Source organism: Pristis pectinata, chromosome 2, assembly GCF_009764475.1.
Source record: "Pristis pectinata isolate sPriPec2 chromosome 2, sPriPec2.1.pri, whole genome shotgun sequence".
Lineage (NCBI taxonomy): Eukaryota > Metazoa > Chordata > Chondrichthyes > Rhinopristiformes > Pristidae > Pristis > Pristis pectinata.
The window spans coordinates 3,046,460-3,066,366 of record NC_067406.1 but is presented as its reverse complement, the minus strand read 5'-3'; the positions used below and the strand labels follow the sequence as shown (position 1 = coordinate 3,066,366).

At 44.0% G+C, this 19,907-nt stretch overlaps 1 protein-coding gene across 2 annotated transcripts in view; it reads left to right on the top strand.

The window, feature by feature from the left end:
- LOC127582954 (sideroflexin-5-like) overlaps nt 1-19,907 on the top strand; it is a 236,129-nt gene that overhangs the window by 97,695 nt on the left and 118,527 nt on the right. For both annotated transcript variants that reach the window (XM_052038623.1, XM_052038615.1), the window contains exon 10: nt 9,205-9,295. In XM_052038623.1, the coding sequence (XP_051894583.1) occupies nt 9,205-9,295 (91 nt within the window). The remainder of the gene's footprint in view (nt 1-9,204; nt 9,296-19,907) is intronic.

The window sequence follows — 19,907 nt, the reverse complement described above, 5'->3', positions numbered from 1 at the left end:
CCTATGCCCTCTAATTCTTGATTCCCCAACCCTGGGAAAACGACTGAGTGTGTTTACCCAATCTATAACCCTCATGAATTTATACACCTCTATATGTACCCAGATGGAGAGGCATGGGTGATAAACCCCCTGTTTTTCATCTTTCCTCTCTCCAGTATAGATCCATTGCAGTGGATGGCTTTTATCATCAATGTGATTCGAATTAAAGGATTCCACATCAAATGAATTCCTCTCCATTTCTACCTGACCAATTATTGTATCTCCATTTCAAATCCATGAATTTCTACCTGACCAATATTTTCAGTATTTTCTGTTTTTATTTCAGATTGCTTGTGCTTTTGCTTTTATTGAACAAAATAGTATCTTTCCTCATCTGCTTAACTGACATGATGATAATGTATTAAAGTACAGCAAATCTATAATGGTTGCCTGAAGAATTGGAAATGATATTACCTTTCTAGATTCTCTAATTAACTGAGTTCATCCTCATCATTCAGACACTTGGTGTCATAACAGAAAATATCATTTATGCTGCTGCTGGTGTTGACAAAACATTCAGCAATATCACAGTGACAAAACCCAAATGATCCTTATTAAGACTCTGTACTTCCGCGGCAGCTTACTTGCTAAAATGTCTTCTATCCATCCTAAAATAAAAACAGAAAATGCTGGAAACATTCAGCAGGTCAGGCAACATCTATGGAGAGAGAAATTAAGTTGATACTTCAGGTCAGAAACCCTGTGACAGTGAACCCTTTCGTTTGGTTTCTTTTTGATTTGTGGCTTACTGATCTCCAGTGTATTTCTAGTCCAAAATCCCTTTTATTTCTTTACCCCATCTCACCTCACACCTTTCAATCAAAGTGACTTGATGGCTCAAGGGTTTGGTAGTATGGTGGTTGTTACTGGGCCAGCTCTATAAAACTCTGGTTAGACCACACTTAGAGTACTGTGTCCAGTTCTGGTCGCCTCATTATAGGAAGGATGTGGAAGCGTTGGAAAGGGTGCAGAGGAGATTTACCAGGATGCTGCCTGGTTTAGAGAGTATGCATTATAAGGAGAGACTAAGGGAGCTAGAGCTTTACTCTTTGGAGAGAAGGAGGATGAGTGGAGACATGATAGAGGTGTACAAAATATTAAGAGGAACAGATAGAGTGGACAGCCAGCGCCTCTTTCCCAGGGCACCAATGCTCAATACAAGAGGGCATGGCTTTAAAGTAATGGGTGGGAAGTTCAAGGGAGATATCAGAGGGAGGTTTTTTACCCAGAGAGTGGTTGGGGCATGGAATGCACTGCCTGGGGCGGTGGTGGAGGCAGGAACATTGGTCAAATTCAAGAGATTACTAGATAAGCATATGGAGGAATTTAAAATAGAGGGATATGTGAAAGGAAGAGGTTAGATAGTCTGAGGCGATGTTTAAAGGTTGGCACAACATTGTGGGCCGAATGGCCTGTATTGTGCTGTACTGTTCTATGTTCTAATCCAGAGGCCTGGACTGACAATTCAGAGACATGGCAGCTGAGGAATTTTAAATTTCATTAAGTAATCTGCCGTACAAGCCCCATAGAGGTCTTGGCATCCTAGGTACACAGACACATTTTGAAATACCACTCTCATGATGTGTCCAGCCCACAGATCTCTAGTGATCTAGGAATTAGAATCGACAGAGGGCACTGCTGAACGTGGCTCCTGTACCACATGCGTCTGCTATTGTAGAGAGAGCTAATCTCATGGTGGGTTCACCTCAGTGTCGCTGTGTCTGCGAGGGGAATGATTAGCCGCTCCTTTTCTCCACTCATTCACTCTCAGCAGGACATCCATGTAATTGGATATCACAAGTGACAAGGTAGTAATGTACCCTCATCTCACAATATGGCGAATAACGCTGCCTCACATACATAATGCTATTGGTTGATCAAATTGATGATCGGTGGTTCCATTCTACAGCCCACAAGAATGGAGCTTCTATAATGCAAGGGGAATTTTAATACTTTATCAACCAAAATAGTTATTTACGTTAAACCAATTACCACGATTACCTCACTCACAGAACTAACATGAGCACACAAACTGGAAAACTTTTTTTTTCTTCCCTTCATTTATAATTTTTCTTCACACGTTTGGCCCTTGTGAAGAGGCCCCTGTGGCTGTGAACAATCCAACTCTCCCACTATAATTAGTTCAGATTGGTGAGGCTGTGCTCTCTGTACTGTGCGTAAATCAGCAGCATCCGAATTGACCTTCAGCCCAGTCCCATTGGAAGTGGTGACTGCAGGGCCCTGGTCGAAAAAAAAGAAATTTGTTTTCAAGCAAGTTCGTGGGAGGTATCACTGGCTGGAATCCTATTGAGGACTTTGCGGGCAAGGATGGATGATTGTCATGGGGAGAATGGATTTATATATAGGACATCACAGAAACCAGCCTCCCCTTCATGGACACTGTCAACACTTCTCGCTGCCTCAGTAAAGCAGCCAACGTAATCAAAGACCTCACCCACCCTGGATATTCTTTCTTCTCCCCCCTCCCATCAAGCAGAAGATGCAAACACCTGAAAGCACGTACCAGCAGGCTCAAGGACAGCTTCTATCCCACTGTTATAAGACTGTTAAATGGTCCCTGATATGATAAAATGGATTCTTGACTTCACAATCTACTTCGTTATGGCCTTGCACCTTATTGTCTGCCTGCACTGCACTTTCTCTGTATCTGTAACACTTTTTTCTGCATTCTGTTATTGTTTTCCCTTGTGCTACCTCAATGCACTGATGTGATGGAATGATCTGTATAGATGGGCTGCAAAACAAAGTTTTCACTGTTCCTCGGTACATGTGGCAATAATAAATCAATTTACATGTAGGACAAATAGGCAAAGGTGTGGTGGTAACAGATTCCCAGGAGTGACTTGCATGCTTTGATTTAATCAAAAGGTTCAGAAAGTTTTTGTAAAGAACAATACAGAGCCAAGACACTGGGATCTGTTCCAGAGTATTACGGGAGTGGGTATATAAAGAACTAACTGAATCCTCTTGAGTTAGTCCTCGGGTGCCTGGTCTTAAGTGGCTGAGTTTATCACCAGGCTTAAACTGTAACGTTACTGGACTTTTGAACCCTGGGGTACGGCAGGTATTGTAGAAGAACCTTAATATCTTCATCCAATGATCACTCACATGCATCTCCAGTAAGCAACAATTAGACAGGAAAGTAGTGAGGCAGTAGCTGTTGAATTCCTCAAGCCTGTTCCACCATTCACTCTGATCATTGCAGATCTGCATTTTAACATTAGATGTACAGCAAAATTCATTTGGTCTTAGGTATTGGGATTTGCCTTATTTTGCCCTATCCAAGCCCAAGTAAAGTCAAGTCCATGTAGCAAGAAGTCAAAAAGACTGTATGCCAACTGAAAAGTTGGAAGTGCACAGGACCACATGGTCTCTGTCCTGAAGGTCAAAAACTTAACATAGAACAGTGCAATGCAAGAACAGGCCCTTCAACCCACAATGTCCATGTGACTATGATGCCAAATTAAACTGCACATCTGCCTGCGCATGATCTATATCCCTCCATTCCTGTTCATGTGTCTATCTAAATGCCTCCTAAATGCTGGTGTCGTATCTTCTGTCACTACTTCCTCTGGCACCTACTACTCTGTGTATTAAAAAACTTGCTAGGAATCTCCTTTAAATTTTCCCCTCTCACCTTAGAGCTATCCCTCTAGTATTTGACAAGCTCTGATTTGATAAGCTCCGATTATCTGCCCTAACTATGCCTCTCATAATTTTATACTTCTGTCAGGTCTCCCCTCAGCCTCTGATGCCTCAAAGAAAACAATCTAAGTTTGTCCAACTTCTCCTTATGACTAATACTCTCTAATCCAGTCAACATCCTGGTGAACCTCCTCTGTACCCTCTCCAAAGCCTCCACATCTTATGTTTAATGAGGTGACCAGAAATGCACACATAACTCCAAATGTGGCCTAACCAAAGTTTTATACAGCTGCAACATTATGTCCCAACTTTCATACTCAATGACTTGACTGATGAAGGCAAGTATTGCATACGCCTTCTTATTTGTGTTGCCACGTTCAGGGAGCTATGGACTTAATCATAGAACCATACAGCACAAAACAGGCCCTTCGGCCCACCATGTTGTGCCATCCATCAAACCACCCTCACACTCTCTAACCCTTTCCTCCCGCATATCCCTCTATCTCACATTCCTCCATATGCCTATCCAACAAACTTTTGAACCTGTCCAATGTATCTGCCTCCACCACCACCCCAGGCAGTGCATTCCATGCACCAACCACTCTCTGGGTGAAAAACCTCCACCTGACATCTCCCCTGAACCTCCCACCCAGAACCTTAAAGCCATGCCCTCTCATCTTCAGCATTGGTGCCCTGGGAAGGAGGCGCTGGCTGTCTACTCTATCTATTCCTCTCAATATTTTATATACCTCTATCATGTCTCCTCTCATCCTCCTCCTTTCCAGTGAATAAAGCCCTAGCACCTTAAGCCTCTCCTCATATTCCATATGCTCTAATCCAGGCAGCATCCTGGTAAATCTCCTCTGCACCCTCTCCAATGCCTCCACATCCTTCCTATAATGCGGCAACCAAAACTGAACACAGTACTCTATAAGTGTGGTTTAACTAGAGTTTTGTAAAGCTGCATCATCACTTCGCGGCTCTTAAACTCAATCCCACGATTTATGAAAGCTAACATCCCATAGGCCTTCTTAACTGCTCTTTCCACCTGTGAGGCAACTTTCAGTGAACTGTGAATATGAACCCCCAGATCCCTCTGCTCCTCCACACTGCCAAGCAGCTTGCCATTTACCTTGTACCCTGCCCTGGAGTTTGTCCTTCCAAAGTGTACCACCTCACACTTCTCCGGATTGAACTCCATCTGCCAGTTGTCAGCCCAGCTCTGCATCCTATCAATATCCCTCTGTAAGCTCCGACAGTCCTCCACACTATCCACAACACCGCCGATCTTAGTGTCATCCGCAAACTTACTAACCCAGCCTTCCACCCCCTCATCTAAGTCATCTATAAATATCACAAAAAGTAGAGGTCCCAGAACTGATCCCTGCGGGACATCACTAGTCACTGCCCTCCAATCCGAGGGCACTCCTTCCACCACAACCCTCTGCTTCTACAGGCAAGCCAATTCCTAATCCACACAGCCAAGCTTCCCTGGATCCCTTGGCCTCTGACCTTCTGAAGAAGCCTACCATGAGGAACCTTATCAAACGCCTTACTAAAATCCATATAGACCACATCCACAGCACTACCCTCATCAATCCTCCTCGTCACCTCCTCAAAGAACTCTATCAGGCTTGTGAGGCAAGATCTTCCCTTCACAAAGCCATGCTGGCTGTCCCTAATCACTCCATGATTCTCCAGGTGTTCATAGATCCTATCCCTTAGAATCCTTTCTAACAGCTTACCCACCACAGACGTAAGGCTCGCCAGTCTATAATTCCCTGGACTATCCCTACTACCTTTTTTGAACAAGGGGACAACATTCGCCACCCTCCAATCCTCCGGCACCATCCCCGTGGACAACGAGGACTCAAAGATCCTTACCAGCGGTTCAACAATCTCCTCCCTCGCCTCTCGAAGCAGCCTGGGGAAAATCCCATCAGGCCCTGGAGATTTATCTGTCTTGATATTATTTAACAACTTCAACACATCCTCTCTCTTGACCACAAGATCCCTCTGTACATCAATGCTCTTAAGGGTCCTGCATATACTGTGTATGTTCCCCTTATATTTGACCTCCCAGAGTGCAACACCTCGCAATTGTCTGGATTAAACACCATCTGCCGTTTCTCTGCTCATATCCACAACTGTTCTATATCACTGGCTCTTCAACAGTCCTCTGGGACCTCACCCTTGGCTAAAGTGGTGCAAAGAGAAATTTAGTTCACAGATTCAGAGCCCTATATCCTACATCTGGGAAGAGGAGGGTGTGCCAGACAACATCAGAGAACCCACAGTGGTGACCATATTCGATAAAGGAGACAAATCCAACTGAGGTAACTACATTTGTAGGAAAGACAAGGCAAGGATCTCTTTCAACCTCCACCTACTGCTGTCTGAAGTGTAGCGGTTAGCGTAACGCTATTACAGTGCCAGAGACCCGGGTTCAATTCCGGCCACTGTCTGTAAGGAGTTTGTACGTTCTCCCCATGTCTGTGTGGGTTTCCTCCGGGTGCTCCGGTTTCCTCCCACGGGTTAGGAAGTTGTGGGCGTGCTATGTTGGCACCGGAAGCGTGGCGACACTTGCGGGTTGCCTCCAGAATACTTTCCGCAAAAGATGCATGTCACTGTGTGTTTCGATGTACATGTAACTAATAAAGATATCTGATCTTATCTCAAATGCAGAGGCACAATAGGCATAATTCCCTGCCTGCATGTTGTGAAGCTCAACTTTTAAAATTGGTCTTTGCCAGCTCAGAATTTGCATTACAATTTAGATTTTAGAATCACATTAACAAATTTTAAATTTGCAGATGATGCCAGTTTGAAGAAATGAGAGTGAATATTGAGGAGTACTGCAGCAAATTACAGGAAGATGGTAGTAAAAGGGGTTTGAGCAAATAATTGTCAAACATCTTTCAACTTTCTAACAAACAGACAGCAATCAGTGAGGATAGGCAGCAATACCTCTGGCACGATTATTCTCAACACTGGTGCCCCACAAGGCTGCGTCCTCAGCCCTCTACTCCCTATACACTTATGACTGTGTGGCCAGATTCTGCTCTAACTCCATCTACAAGTTTGCAGATGATACCACCATTGTAGGCCGTATCTCCAACAGCGATGAGTCGGAGTACAGGAAGGAGATAGAGAGTTTAGTGGAATAGTGTCATGACAACAACCTTTCCCTCAATGTCAACAAAACAAAAGAGCTGGTCATTGACTTCAGGAATGGGGGTGGTGTACATGCACCTGTCTACATCAATGGTGCTGAGGTCGAGAGGGTTGAGAGCTTCAAGTTCCTGGGTGTGAACATCACCAACAGCCTGTCCTGGTCAAATCACGTAGATGCCATGACCAAGAAAGCTGACCAGTGCCTCTACTTCCTCAGGAGGCTAAAGAAATTTGGTTTGTCCCCTTTGACTCTCACCAATTTTTACCGATGCACCATTGAAAGCATCCTATCTGGATGTATCACGGCTTGGTACGGCAACTGCTTTGCCCAGGACCGCAAGAAGCTGCAGAGAGTTATGGACACAGCCCAGTGCATCACGGACACCAGCCTTCCCTCCTTGGACTCTGTCTTTACCTCTCATTGTCTTGGTGTAGCAGCCAGCATAATCAAAGACCCCACCCATCCAGGACATTCTCTCTTCTGTCCTCTTCCATCAGGTAGAAGGTAGTGCCTGAGGGCACGTATCACCAGACCTAAGGACAGCTTCTACCCCACTGTGATAAGACTGTTGAACGGTTCCCTTATACAATGAGATGGACTCTGACCTCACGATCTACCTTGTTGTGACCTTGCACCTTATTGCACTGCACTTTCTCTGTAGCTGTGACACTTTACTCTGTACTGTTACTGTTTTTACCTGTACTACATCAATGCACTTTGTACTAACTCAGTGTAACTGCACTGTGTAATGAATTGACCTGTATGATCAGTTTGTAAGACAAGCTTTCCACTGTACCTTGGTGCAAGTGACAATAATAAACCAATACCTATACCAATGATAAAAACAATTCAGTAGAAAGAATAGGGAGCTCACATTACTTGGAAGGTGTGAGTCTGGGTCAGGTAGTGTAACCAAGTATAAGTACACCAGTTGCAACAGGTTAACAAGCCCATTAAAAACTACTAAGCGCTAGGGAGAGATGGAGAGAAATGAAAATCAAGGAAATTGTCTATGTGCGGGCAGAAGGGATTAGGTATTGTTAGCTTAACCATTTCGGCACAACATCATGGGCTGAATGGCCTGTTTCTGTGCTGTACTGTTCTATGATCTATGAAATTGTAGTTAATCTGTCTTGAATCTTCGTCAGACCACAACAGGAATACACTTCTGGCCATATCCATCATGGGCACAACCCTCTTCTTCCCCTCCGCCACCAGATTTCTGAACGGTCCATGAACCCTTGAACTCTAGCTCGTTACTCCTCTTTTGCACTTTTATTTATTTATTTTTCAGTAACTTATAATAATTTTTATGTCTTGCACTGTACTGCTGCCACAAAACAACAAATTTCATGACATATGTGAGTGATAGTAAACCTGATTCTGATTATAATAAGGATATAGAGGATGTGAGGAAGATTTGCAAAGATGATACTAGAAATGTGAAGGGGTTGAACACACCAGGCCTCTTGAGAAAGAAAGGCTGAGAGGTGACCTAACAGAGGTCCTTACAGTGATGAAAGGTTTTGGGAGAGTGGATACAGAGAGAACATTTTCACATGGGAAAGAGATAACTAGACCCCATCAATATAAGACAGTAACCAAGAAATCTGCCAGAGAATTTCAAAGGAAACTTACCCAAAGAGTGATGAGAATGTGGAACTTGCTCCCACAAGAAGTGGTTAAAAGTAGTAGAGATGATTTCAAAGGGAGGTTAGACTAGTATAAGAAAAAAAAAGAAATGAAGGGTTGCACCAATGGATTTAGCTGGGGAAGCTCCAGAGAGACTCAAGTAGAGCATAAACACCACCACAGACTGGTTGGACCAAATGCAGAATGTAAACTATGAAGTAAAAGGAAGAGTTGATCTTGATGTATTCTAATCATTCACTCTCTCCCTCCCTTCTCTGGCAGTCTTTCTTCTCTGTCCGTAGTAACACTGCTAGTGTTCCTCCCAGTCTTTAAAAGCCTTCAGCTTCTTTTTTCTCCACCATCCAGGATCATCTTCTGCACTGACTTATTCCAAGATATCTCACTCTTTTTCTTCGATCTTACAAAGTTTAGTTTTGCCCAATCATGACCTATCAGTTAGTAATATCTCCCTCCCTCTTTTCAAAGCCTTGCACAATAGGCATTTTCCCCTCACCTCTGTCATTTTACATTTTAAGGCAAAAGGTTTCATAGTTGTAAGATTATATGGTTCTGATGAAAGAATTTGGTCTCGTATAACTAAACAAGTATGCATTATTTGATAATCTGTACAACAGGGCAAGCTTTATTCCCTGTATGTCAGTCCCTCTCTCATACTTTTTCTTTTTTTTAAGGTCGGTCTGAATGTTTTCATCAAGAAAGCCAATGGGTTTAACCCAGCCACACGCTTACTGATCCAACGGTTCGTGCCATTTCCTGCTGTAGGTATGTGAGATTTATACCATTGCATTAAAAATCAGAAATGCTGAAAATTCCCCTTAATTCAAGAAAGGGGGAGTAGGGATAAACCTGGGAATTACAGACCAGTCTTACTTCAGTGGTGGGCAAATTACTGGAGAAGATTCTTAGAGACAGGATTTGTGGGCGTTTAGAGAAGCATAGGATGATTAGGGACAGTCAGCATGGCTTTGTGAGGGGCAGGTCATGCCTCACGAGCCTGATCGAATTCTTTGAGAATGTGACAAGCACATTGATGAAGGTAGAGCAGTGGATGTGGTGTACATGGATTTTAGTAAGGCATTTGATAAGGTTCCTCATGGAAGGCTTATTCAGAAAGTCAGGAGACATGGGATCCAGGGAAACTTGGCTGTGTGGATTCAGAATTGGCTCGCTCATAGAAGACAGAGTGCGGTGGTAGATGGATAGTATTCTGCCTGGAGGTTAGTGACCAGTGGTGTTCCACAGGGATCTGTTCTGGGACCCCTGCTCTTTGTGATTTTTATAAATGACTTGGATGAGGATGTGGAAGGGCGGGTTAGTAAGTTTGCTGATGATACAAAGGTTGGTGTTGTTGTGGATAGTGCAGAAGGTTGCTGTAGATTACAACAGGACATTGATAGGATGCAGAGCTTGGCTGAGAAGTGGCAGATGGTGTTCAACCCAGAAAAGTATGAAGTGATACACTTTAAAAGATCAAATTTGAAGGCAGAATACAAGGTTAATGGCAGGACTCTTAGCAGTGTGGAGGAAGAAAGGGATCTTGGGGTCCACATCCATAGATCCCTCAAGGTTGCCACGCAGGTCGATAGGGTTGTTAAGAAGGCGTATGTTGTGTTGGCCTTCATTAGTTGGGGTATTGAGTTCAAGAGCCACGAGGTGATGTTGCAGCTCTATAGAACTCTGGTCAGACCACGTGGAGTATTGTGTTCATTTCTGGTCACCTCATTATAGGAAGGATGTGGAAGCTTTAGAGAGGGTGCAGAGGAAATTTACCAGGATGCTGCCTGGATTGGAGAGCATGTCTTATGAGGATAGGTTGAGTGAGCTAGGGCTTGTCTCTGTGGAGTGAAGGAAGATCAGAAGTGACTTGATAGAGTTGTACAAGATGATAAGAGGCATAGATCGAGTGGATAGTCAGGGATTTTTTCCCAGGGTGAAAATGGCTAACATGAGGGGGCATAATTTTAAGGTGACTGGAGGAAGGTATAGGGGGGATGTTAGAGGTACGTTGTTTACACAGGGAGTGGTGGGTGCATGGAACGCACTGCCGGCAGAGGTTGTGAAGGCAGATATATTAGGGCATTTAAGAGACTCTTAGATAGGCACATGAATAGAGAAATGGAGGGCTATGTGGGAGGGAAGGGTTAGATAGTTCTAAGAGCAGGATAAAATGTCAGCACAACATCATGTGCCAAAGGGCCTGTACTGTGCTGTAATGTTCTATGTTCTTAATTCTTCACTGATCCTTATTGCCGTTGTTATTTAAACTTCTGCTCTTATCTATTTTCCACTTTTTTGTGTCTTTTTGCACACTTTCACACTCTCTCAGCACACACTACATTTTGTTCTTGGCCATTGCGACTGTGTTGCTTTGTTCCTCCAACTTTTTTCGCACTATTTTCTTTCTGCATGTATCCATGTATCCATCAGAACCTTACGTCTCAGTTAGAAACTTGTGACTTCAGGTCCAACTGCAGAGAACACTGGGCAAGACAGCATTAAAACACACTCACAGAAACTGACCTGGAGTAGCCATATACACATTGTGGCTACAGGAGCAGGTCAGAGGCTGGGAATCCTGTGGTGAGTATCTCACCTCCTAACTCCTCAAAGCCTGTCCACCGTCTACAAGGCTAAAGTCAGGAATGTGACAGAATAGTCTCTACGTGCCCAGATGAGTGCAACTTCAAGAAGTTCAACACCATACAGGACACAGCAGCCTGCTTGATAGGCACCCCATCCACCAGCTCTCTCCACCAATGGCACACAGTAGTAGCAGGTTGTACCATCTACAGGATACACTGCAGCAACTCACTAAGACTCCTTAGACAGCACTAAACAATCTGCTGGAAGATCTCAATGGGTCAAGCAACATCTGTGGGAGGAAAGGAATTGTCGATGTTTTGAGTTGAAACTTGGGTTTTTTAGATAGTACCTTCCAAACCCACGTCCTCTGCCAGCTAGAAGGACAAGGGCACCATAAGCACAGGGGGGACAACCACCCTGGAAGTTGCTCTCCAAGCCACACACCATCCTGACATGGAAATATATTGCCGTTCCTTCACCGTCGCTGGGTCAAAATCCTGGAACTCCCTCCCTAACAGCACTGTGGGTACACGCACACCTCCAGGACTGCAGTGGTTCAAGAAGGCAGCTCACCACCAATTAAATGCTGGCTCAGCCTGTGAAACCCACATTCCTTGAACAAATATAAAAAAACAACACAAGTGTATAAACTGAGAGCAAGAGGAGTCCACTCTGCCCTCAAATCTGCTCAGCCATTCAATAAGATCACAACTGATCTGATTACAGCCTCAATCTGTATTCCTACCTACCCTCACTATTCTTTCACTCCCTTGCTTTTCAAAGATCTAGCTCCCAATGCCCTAAAGATATTCACAGACTGTTTCCACCAGCCCTATGTGGAAGAGGTTTCTAAAGTCAATGTTTATTTTTAAACAATGACCCATGCTACAAGTGCATAGTTAATTGAAAGCAGCATCGCAGGTAGACAGGGTGGTGAAAAAGACATTTAGCACACTGGCCTTCATCAGTCAGGACACTGAGTGTTGGAGGTGGGACACTTCATTGCAATTGTACAAGTTGTTGCCGAGGCCTCAGTTGGAGTACTGGGTACAGTTTTGGTCACCCCGTTGTAGGAAAGACGTGATTAAACTGGAAAGAGTGCAGAAAAGATTTACGAGAATGTTGCCAGGACTAGAGGGCCTGAGTTACAGGGAGAGGTTGGCCAGGCTAGGTCTTTATTCCGTGGTACATAGGAGAATGAGGGGAGACCTTACAGAAGTGTTTAAAATTATGAGAGGCACAGATAAGGTGGACGGTAACAGTCTTTCTTCCAGGGTAGGGGAGTCCAAAACTAGGGGGCATAGATTTACGGTGAGAGTGAAAAAATTTAAAATGGACCTGAGGGGCAACTTTTTCACGCAGAGGGTGGTGAGTGTATGGAACGAGCTGCCAGAGGAAGTGGTTGAGGGAGGAACTCATTATCACTTAAGAAGCACTTGGATAGGTACACATGGAGGGGCGGGGTTTAGAGGGATATGGGCCGAATGCAGGAAATTGGGGCTAGCTGGGTGGGCATGGACTGGTTGGGCTGAAGGGCCTGTATCCATGCTGTGTTACTCCATGACTCTATGACCCATAGTTTTAGATTCTCCAGCAAGGAAGCATACTAGCGTAAGAGAACACGAGCAGGAGTCACCCAGTCATCTCCTAGAGCCGGCACCATGAATAAGATCACAGCCACAGCCACAATCATCATCACTTTCCTGCTCGCTTTCCACAGCCACTTTGTCACGATCCCTCTCACTTTCTGACCCCCAGCTGATACAAACATAGCCTATCTAAACTATCTGATAAGGCAACCTTTCCATTCTAGATGCCAGTCTAGCGCTCGAAGTACAAATTGCACCTGTTCAATTCTGAAACATAAGCAGAGACTACGATCAAAAAGCCAAAGAAAAAGGTGCTAGAAGAACTCAGCGGTCTGGACTGGAAAGAAACGGGGGAGGTCGTCAGTATAAAAAGGTGGAGGGAAGGGGTGGAGCAAGAGCTGACATATGTTCTGTCACCTCCTCCCACTGGTTCCCCTCCCCACCTCCCTCCCTTTATTCCATGCTCCACCCTGTCCTATCAGATTCCATCTTCTTCAGCCCTTTATCACTTCCACCTATCACATCATAGCTTCTGTCATCATTCCCACTCTCACCCCTCCCCCATCTGCCTATCACCCCCCTCACCTGGACCCACCTATCACCTGCCAGCCCTTCCCTCCACTTCTATACTGGCTATCTTCCCCTTTCCAGTTCAGATGAAGGGTCTCAACCCAAAAAGTCAACTGTCCATTTCCCTCCATAGATGCTGCCTGACCCACTGAGTTCCTCCAGTGTTTTTTTTGTGTTGCTCCAGAATCCAGCACCTGCCGTCTCTTGTGTCTACATAAGCAGAGAATGCTGGAAGCACTTAACAGGTTGGGGAACACCAAATTGGGAAGGAAACACAGCTGTTTGACCTGATTGGTCTAACACGGTTAGAAATGCCATCTCTCAGACAACTAATCTAAGATGCAGTCTGTTGTCTGAAGGAAACACCAAAGCTCCCACGGCACTATTTTGAAGAGATGGCAAGATCTTGTCACAATATGTGTCCTTCAGACAAAAATCACTAAAACAGATTATCTGGTCTTTATCACACCACTGTTGGTGAGAGCTTGCTGCATGTAATTTGCTCACCAGAACATGAAAACCATCTGAAAGCATGGAAGTAGGTGTAAACTCCAGTGGCAAATAGCCAAAGGGAACTTTCCGAGAGTGTTTTAAGCAGCATCTTAAAGTGGGACAGAGCAGTTTAGACTGAGAATTCCAGAGCTTAGTTCCTGGACAGCTGAAGCATGGTCACCGTGGGTGGAACAAAAAAATCTGGGATGTAGAATGGGCCAGAAATTGAGTGCAGAGATCTGAGGACTGATGGTTTAGCAGAGATAGTGCAGTCGGTTGTTGGGCTGGAGAGAATCTAAGGCTTGACCAGCGTGCAGAGATAAGGTGGCTGGGCTTGTGCCTGCTTCTGAATCATGAATTTCTGAATCATGCATTCCTACAGCAGGTTATCGTTGTTAATCTTCTTTACAGTCTCACAATCTACTCCGTCATGGCCTTATTGTCTGCCTGCACTGCACTTTCTCTGTTACTGTAACACTTTATTCTGCATTTATTGTTTTCCCTTGTACTACTCAATGCACTATTGTAATGAAATGAACAGTATGGATGGCATGCAAAACAGTTTTTCACTCTACCTCAGTACATGTGACAGTAATAAACCAGTTCAATTCAATTCCAATTCAATTCTTTGATGCTGTTCTCAGTCCCCGTGCAGAAAACTCACGTCATCAAAGTAACATAATGAATTAAACAGGAGCAAGAGTAGGCTGTGTAGTCTCTTGAGCTGCCAGTCAATACCATGGGCTGATCTATTTCGTCCACCTTGCTGCTATGTCCCCTTATCCCTTTGTTCCCTTAATATCAGATATACTGAGATTCACAGAACATTACAGCACAGTACAGGCCCTTCAGCCCACCATGTTGTGCTGGCATTTTATCCTGCTCTAAGATCTATCTAACCCTTCCCTTCCATATAGCCCTCTGTTTTTCTATCATTCATGTGGCTATCAACGGGTCAGGCAGCATCTATGGAGTGAGATAGGCAGTCAACATTTTGGGTCAAGACCCTTCGTCTGGATTGGAAAGAGAGAGGGGAGATAGCCAGTGAGTCCTGATGAAGGGTCTCGACCCGAAACGTCGACTGTCCATTTCCCTCCATAGGTGCTGCCTGACCAAGCCAGTTCCTCCAGCATTTTGTATGTTGCATAAGAAATTGGGGCACAATTAGGCCATTGCTTCACCATTTAACAAGACTATGGTTGATGTTCTACAACAAATCTCAAGATGTCCGAATCAGAATAAGATTTATTATCACTGACTTAGATGACATGAAATTTGTTGTAAATTGCACCCTCCCGAGTAAGGCCCTCTATATATTGACTCAGGAAACTTTTCTGGACACATTTCACAAATTCCACCCCATCCAGGCCCTTAACACTCTGGATGGCCAAGTCAATACTGGGGAAGTTAAAATCTCCCACTAATACAACCTTATTATTCCTACAACTATGAACAATTTCTCTACACACCTGCTGCTCAAGCTCCTGCTGACTATTTGGGGTGGTCTGCAATGCAGCCCCACTAGAATGACCCTCACTTTCTTGTTTATAAGTTCTACCCATATGGCCTCACTGGACGATCCCCCAAGAATGTCATCTTTAATGTCAGATTGTTAATGAATCTTTGCTGGTTCATGGTTGTGATGAAATGAAGAGCCATATTACTGCACAGTACACCCTTTACTGCAGCACAATTGGTCTCAGTGGTTGGAGCTAAAGCAAATTTAACAAAGGATTCCAAAGAATTTACAGCAGGGGCACTAACCATTTGTGCAATCATCTCTCCCTGATTCTACCTCTCCATTGTTTTCCTTTTCTCACGTACTTATCAAGCCTTGCTTGAATGCAAATCAATGCATTGCATCAATGCAAATCAGCTCATGCACAGTTTTCTGTGAGTGTTGTTGGCAATGTAGTGTTTGCTCATATCAGGTGGAAATTATGAGAACAAGGCATTTAGTGTCAGCTGTGCCTCAGTGGGTAGCTCACTCACCTCTGAATCAGAGGTTCTAACTCCAGAGATTTGAGCGTGGACTGTTGTGCTGTACAGAAGGCTGCATTGTCAGAGGTGCTGTCATCTAGGTGAGACATTAAACTGCACTCCTTTTACTTGCTCTCAATTTGACGCAAAAGATCCCATGGCACAATTGAAAGAAGAAATTATCCCAATCAAATTTATTATTACTAACTTATACGATGTGAAATTTGTTGTTTTGCGGCAGCAGTACAGTGCAAAGACTTAAAATCTATAAATTACAAAAATAAATAAATAGTTCAAAAGAAGAATAATGAGGTAGTGTTCATGGGTTCATGGATCATTCATAAATCTGAAGGCAGAGGGGAGGAAGCTGTTCCTGAATCATTGAGTGTGAGTCTTCAAGCTCCTGTACCTCCTCCCTGATGATAGTAATGAGAAGAGGGCATGTCCCGGATGTTGACGGTCCTTAATGATAGATACCACCTTCTAGAGGCACCACCTCTTGAAGATGTCCTCGATGGCGGGGAGGGTTGTGCCCGTGATGGAGCTGGCTGAGTCTACAACCCTCTGTAGCCTCTTGCGATCCTGTGCATTGGACCCTCCATACCAGGCGGTGAAGCAACCAGTCAGAATGCTCTCCACCGTACATCTGTAGAAATTTGTAGATCCTATATCCTAACTTGCTTATTACCACACAGAAGGAGCTGGTTCCTGCAGAGCAATCCCATTAGTCACTCTGCCTCTTATTTCCTTGTACTCCTGCAACTTATTCTCTCTCACACATGTCCATCAAGTCCAAATTGTTTCCTTTGCAACTTGCAAACACCAGTGCTAAATTACAGCAGCCAATTAGCTACAACATTTACTCCCAACATTTAAGAAGCATCTGGACAAGCACTTGAATCACCAAGGCATAGTGGGCTATGGACCAAGTGCTGGTAATTGGAATTAGTACCGATGGATAGTTTAATGGTTAACATGGACCTGGTGAACCAAAGGGTCTAGTTCTGTGCTGTGTGACTCTATGACTACCAGCACATCTTTGGGATGTGGGAAGAAACTGGAGGATGAAGGAAACCCACGCAATAACAGGGAGAATGCGCAAGCTCCAATAGACAGCACCAGAGGTCAGGATCGAACTCTGCTCACTAAATTTGTGAGTAGTACCACTAACTATTCAGCGACTGTGCCAATATTTATCCCTCAATCAACATCAAAACAGAAACATTATTTGAGAGACTTTCCATCAGTAAAATTGATCGACAATAGAGACGGCAGATGCTGAAATCTGGAGCAACAAACAATCTGCTGGAGGAACTCAGGGAGTCGAGCAGCATCTGTGGGGGGAAAGGAATTGTCGACATTTTGAGTCAAGACCCTGCGTCAGGACTGGGTTTCATTAACATTAGAGTCAGTCTTTGAGGAACGAATTCAGGAGGCATTTTTCACACAGAAGGTGGTGAAATCTGGACCCTGTCCCAGAAAAGACTGGATGTTGGGGGTCTATTGAAACTTTTGGGGGAGAGGGGGAAAGTGGCTTGAGGCAGAGGATCAGCCAAGATTTTATTGAATGGCAGAACAGCCTCAAGGGGCAATGTGACCTGCTCCTGTTCCTATTTCTTGCATTCCTATCTCATCATTTTCACATTGCTGTTTGTGAGAGCATGCTGTGTGCAAATTAGTTGATGTGTTTCCAACATTAGAACATTGATTACACCTCAAAAAAGTGCTTCATTGGCTATAAAGCACTTTCTAATGTCTGGAAAACATAAAAGGTGCTACATAATGCGAGCATTTTTGTTTACATATAATTACATGTGATTTATAGCACAGATAGACTGTTTCCCGTTCAACTGATTTATGCTTCACAGGAGCCTCCCTCCCATTTTACTGCCTCTAATTCTGTCATCTTAATCCTTCATTTATTGTATCCAGTTTCCTCTTGAATAAGTTTGCATTGTTCACCTCACCCTGTAAAAGTGAATACCATGTCCTCACTATAGTGGGTAGAAGAAAAGCTTCCCTCCCAAATTTCCAATTGGATTTAATAGTGACTTTCTTATTTATAGCCTTTTAGTATGGTCTCCCCAAGAAGTGGAAACACCTTCTCAGGCCAAGTTCTCAGCCTATATAATTTCTGTTCCTTGTCTGTAAACAACTAGAGTGGAGGAAGCTTAACTTCATGATTCAATAACTCGCTCACAATTGCCAGATTCGCGCATGAGAGGTTCCTTATTGGAGCTTGCCCCCTCCATTACAGTCATTCTCTACTCTCCACCCTCCTGTTGGGCAGAAGATACAAAAGCTTGAGAGCACATACCACCAGACTCGAGGACAACTTCTATCCTGCTGTTACTAGACTCTTGAACAGACCTCTCATACGCTAAAGATGAATTCTTGATTTCCCAATCTACCTCGTCACAGCCCATGCACTTTATTTGTCTACCTGCTCTACTTTCTCTGCAGGTGTAACACTACATTCTGCATTCTGTTTTCTTTTTTATTGCCTTGATGTACTTACTGGTAAATTAAATTGGTAAATTAGTTTATTATTATCGCATGTTCCGAGGTACAGTGAAAATCTTTGTTTTGCATGCCATCCATACAGATCATTTCATCAGTACATCGAGATAGTACAAGGGAAAAGCAATAACAGAATGCAGAATAAAGTGTTACAGTTACGGAGAAAGTGCAGTGCAGGTAGCAAGGCTATGACGAGGTAGATTGTAAGGTCAAGAGTTCCCTGCACTACTTTCCTGCACCAGTGCCATTTCCCTAAATTCCCTTGATATCCAGAATGTCTAAAAACAGGAATTGAGGCCTAGGGCAGATCAGCTATAATCATATTGAAAGGTGGGGTAGGTTTGAGGGGCCAAGTGGCCTACTCCTGTTTTCTCGTGTGCTGGGCTCTTGTAATAAACTCCTCTTGAAGGCGGCATGGTAGTGTAGTGGTTAGCATAACGCTATTACAGCGCCAGAAACCCAGGTTCAATTCCCGCCACTGTCTGTAAGGAGTTTGTACATTCTCCCCATTCTCAGTAATGCAAAAAGATGCATTTCACTGTGTGTTTCGATGTACATGTGACCAATAAATAAATATCTTATCATTTCAATAGTCTTATAACAGCGGGATAGAAGCTGTCCTTGAGCCTGGTGGTACGTGCTTTCAGGCTTTTGTATCTTCTGCCCGATGGGAGGGGGGAGAAGAGAGAATGTCCGGGGTGAGTGGGGTCTTTGATTATGTCGGCTGCCTTTCTGAGGCAGCAAAAACTGTGGCATGATCTGCTTGGATGGCACCCAAGCAGAGTTTTTCATTGTATCTGGGTACACATGACAATAATAAACCAATACAGTGAACACCTTTACTGGAGGAAGGAAAAAAAATTGAGGGAATTAAGTAACATTCCCTCAGTGCAAATAACCGAAGTGCAAGTGTTTCTCGCAGTGCTCTAATTTTTGTCTGTAATACTGATTTGTTGGCCCCTGACTTCTTCATGTGCCCTGTCACATTGCCTGACATTTCAGTAGGTCTCACTTCAGATACCAAGCTGTCAACACGCCACTTACTCTGTGATCTAAAACATATGCAAAGCCCCTATTAACGGCTGCATTAACACCTTTGAGAGTGTTCAATTTTATAAGGTCTCGAGTCCAAACTAACTCGCAGCTTGTAGTACACACTGGCTAAAGGATGGTATTTAATTCACAGTTCATATTACCTTGATCATTGCTCAGTATCAACCCTCATATACTAAGAAGAAATAGTCCACGATTATCTGGATTGTGTCCCTCCTTCCTGTCAAAGCTACATAATGCTGTGCTGGCACTATTGTTTTCAACACAGAGGGTTCATTCAGTCATCAACAACAGTGAAGTAACCTTCAAACAGAAAATACTGAAAACACTCAGGGGTGACTGGTCACTCCTTGTTTGTGATTTTCAGCTCCTGACACTTGTTTTTATATATTTACCAGTTCTAGACCCTTACATTGGCTGATGGTGCCCACTTCCAGTGAACCAGGCAATGCACCTGGTCCTCTGAGTGGCAGAAGTCATGCCATGTCATGCAAGGTGCAGGCAAACTTGTCGCCTTTCCAACCCTCCCAACCTCCAGTGTACCTCTTTCCTTCCTGACCTCTTGCCTCTCTACCCTCTGATAGGAG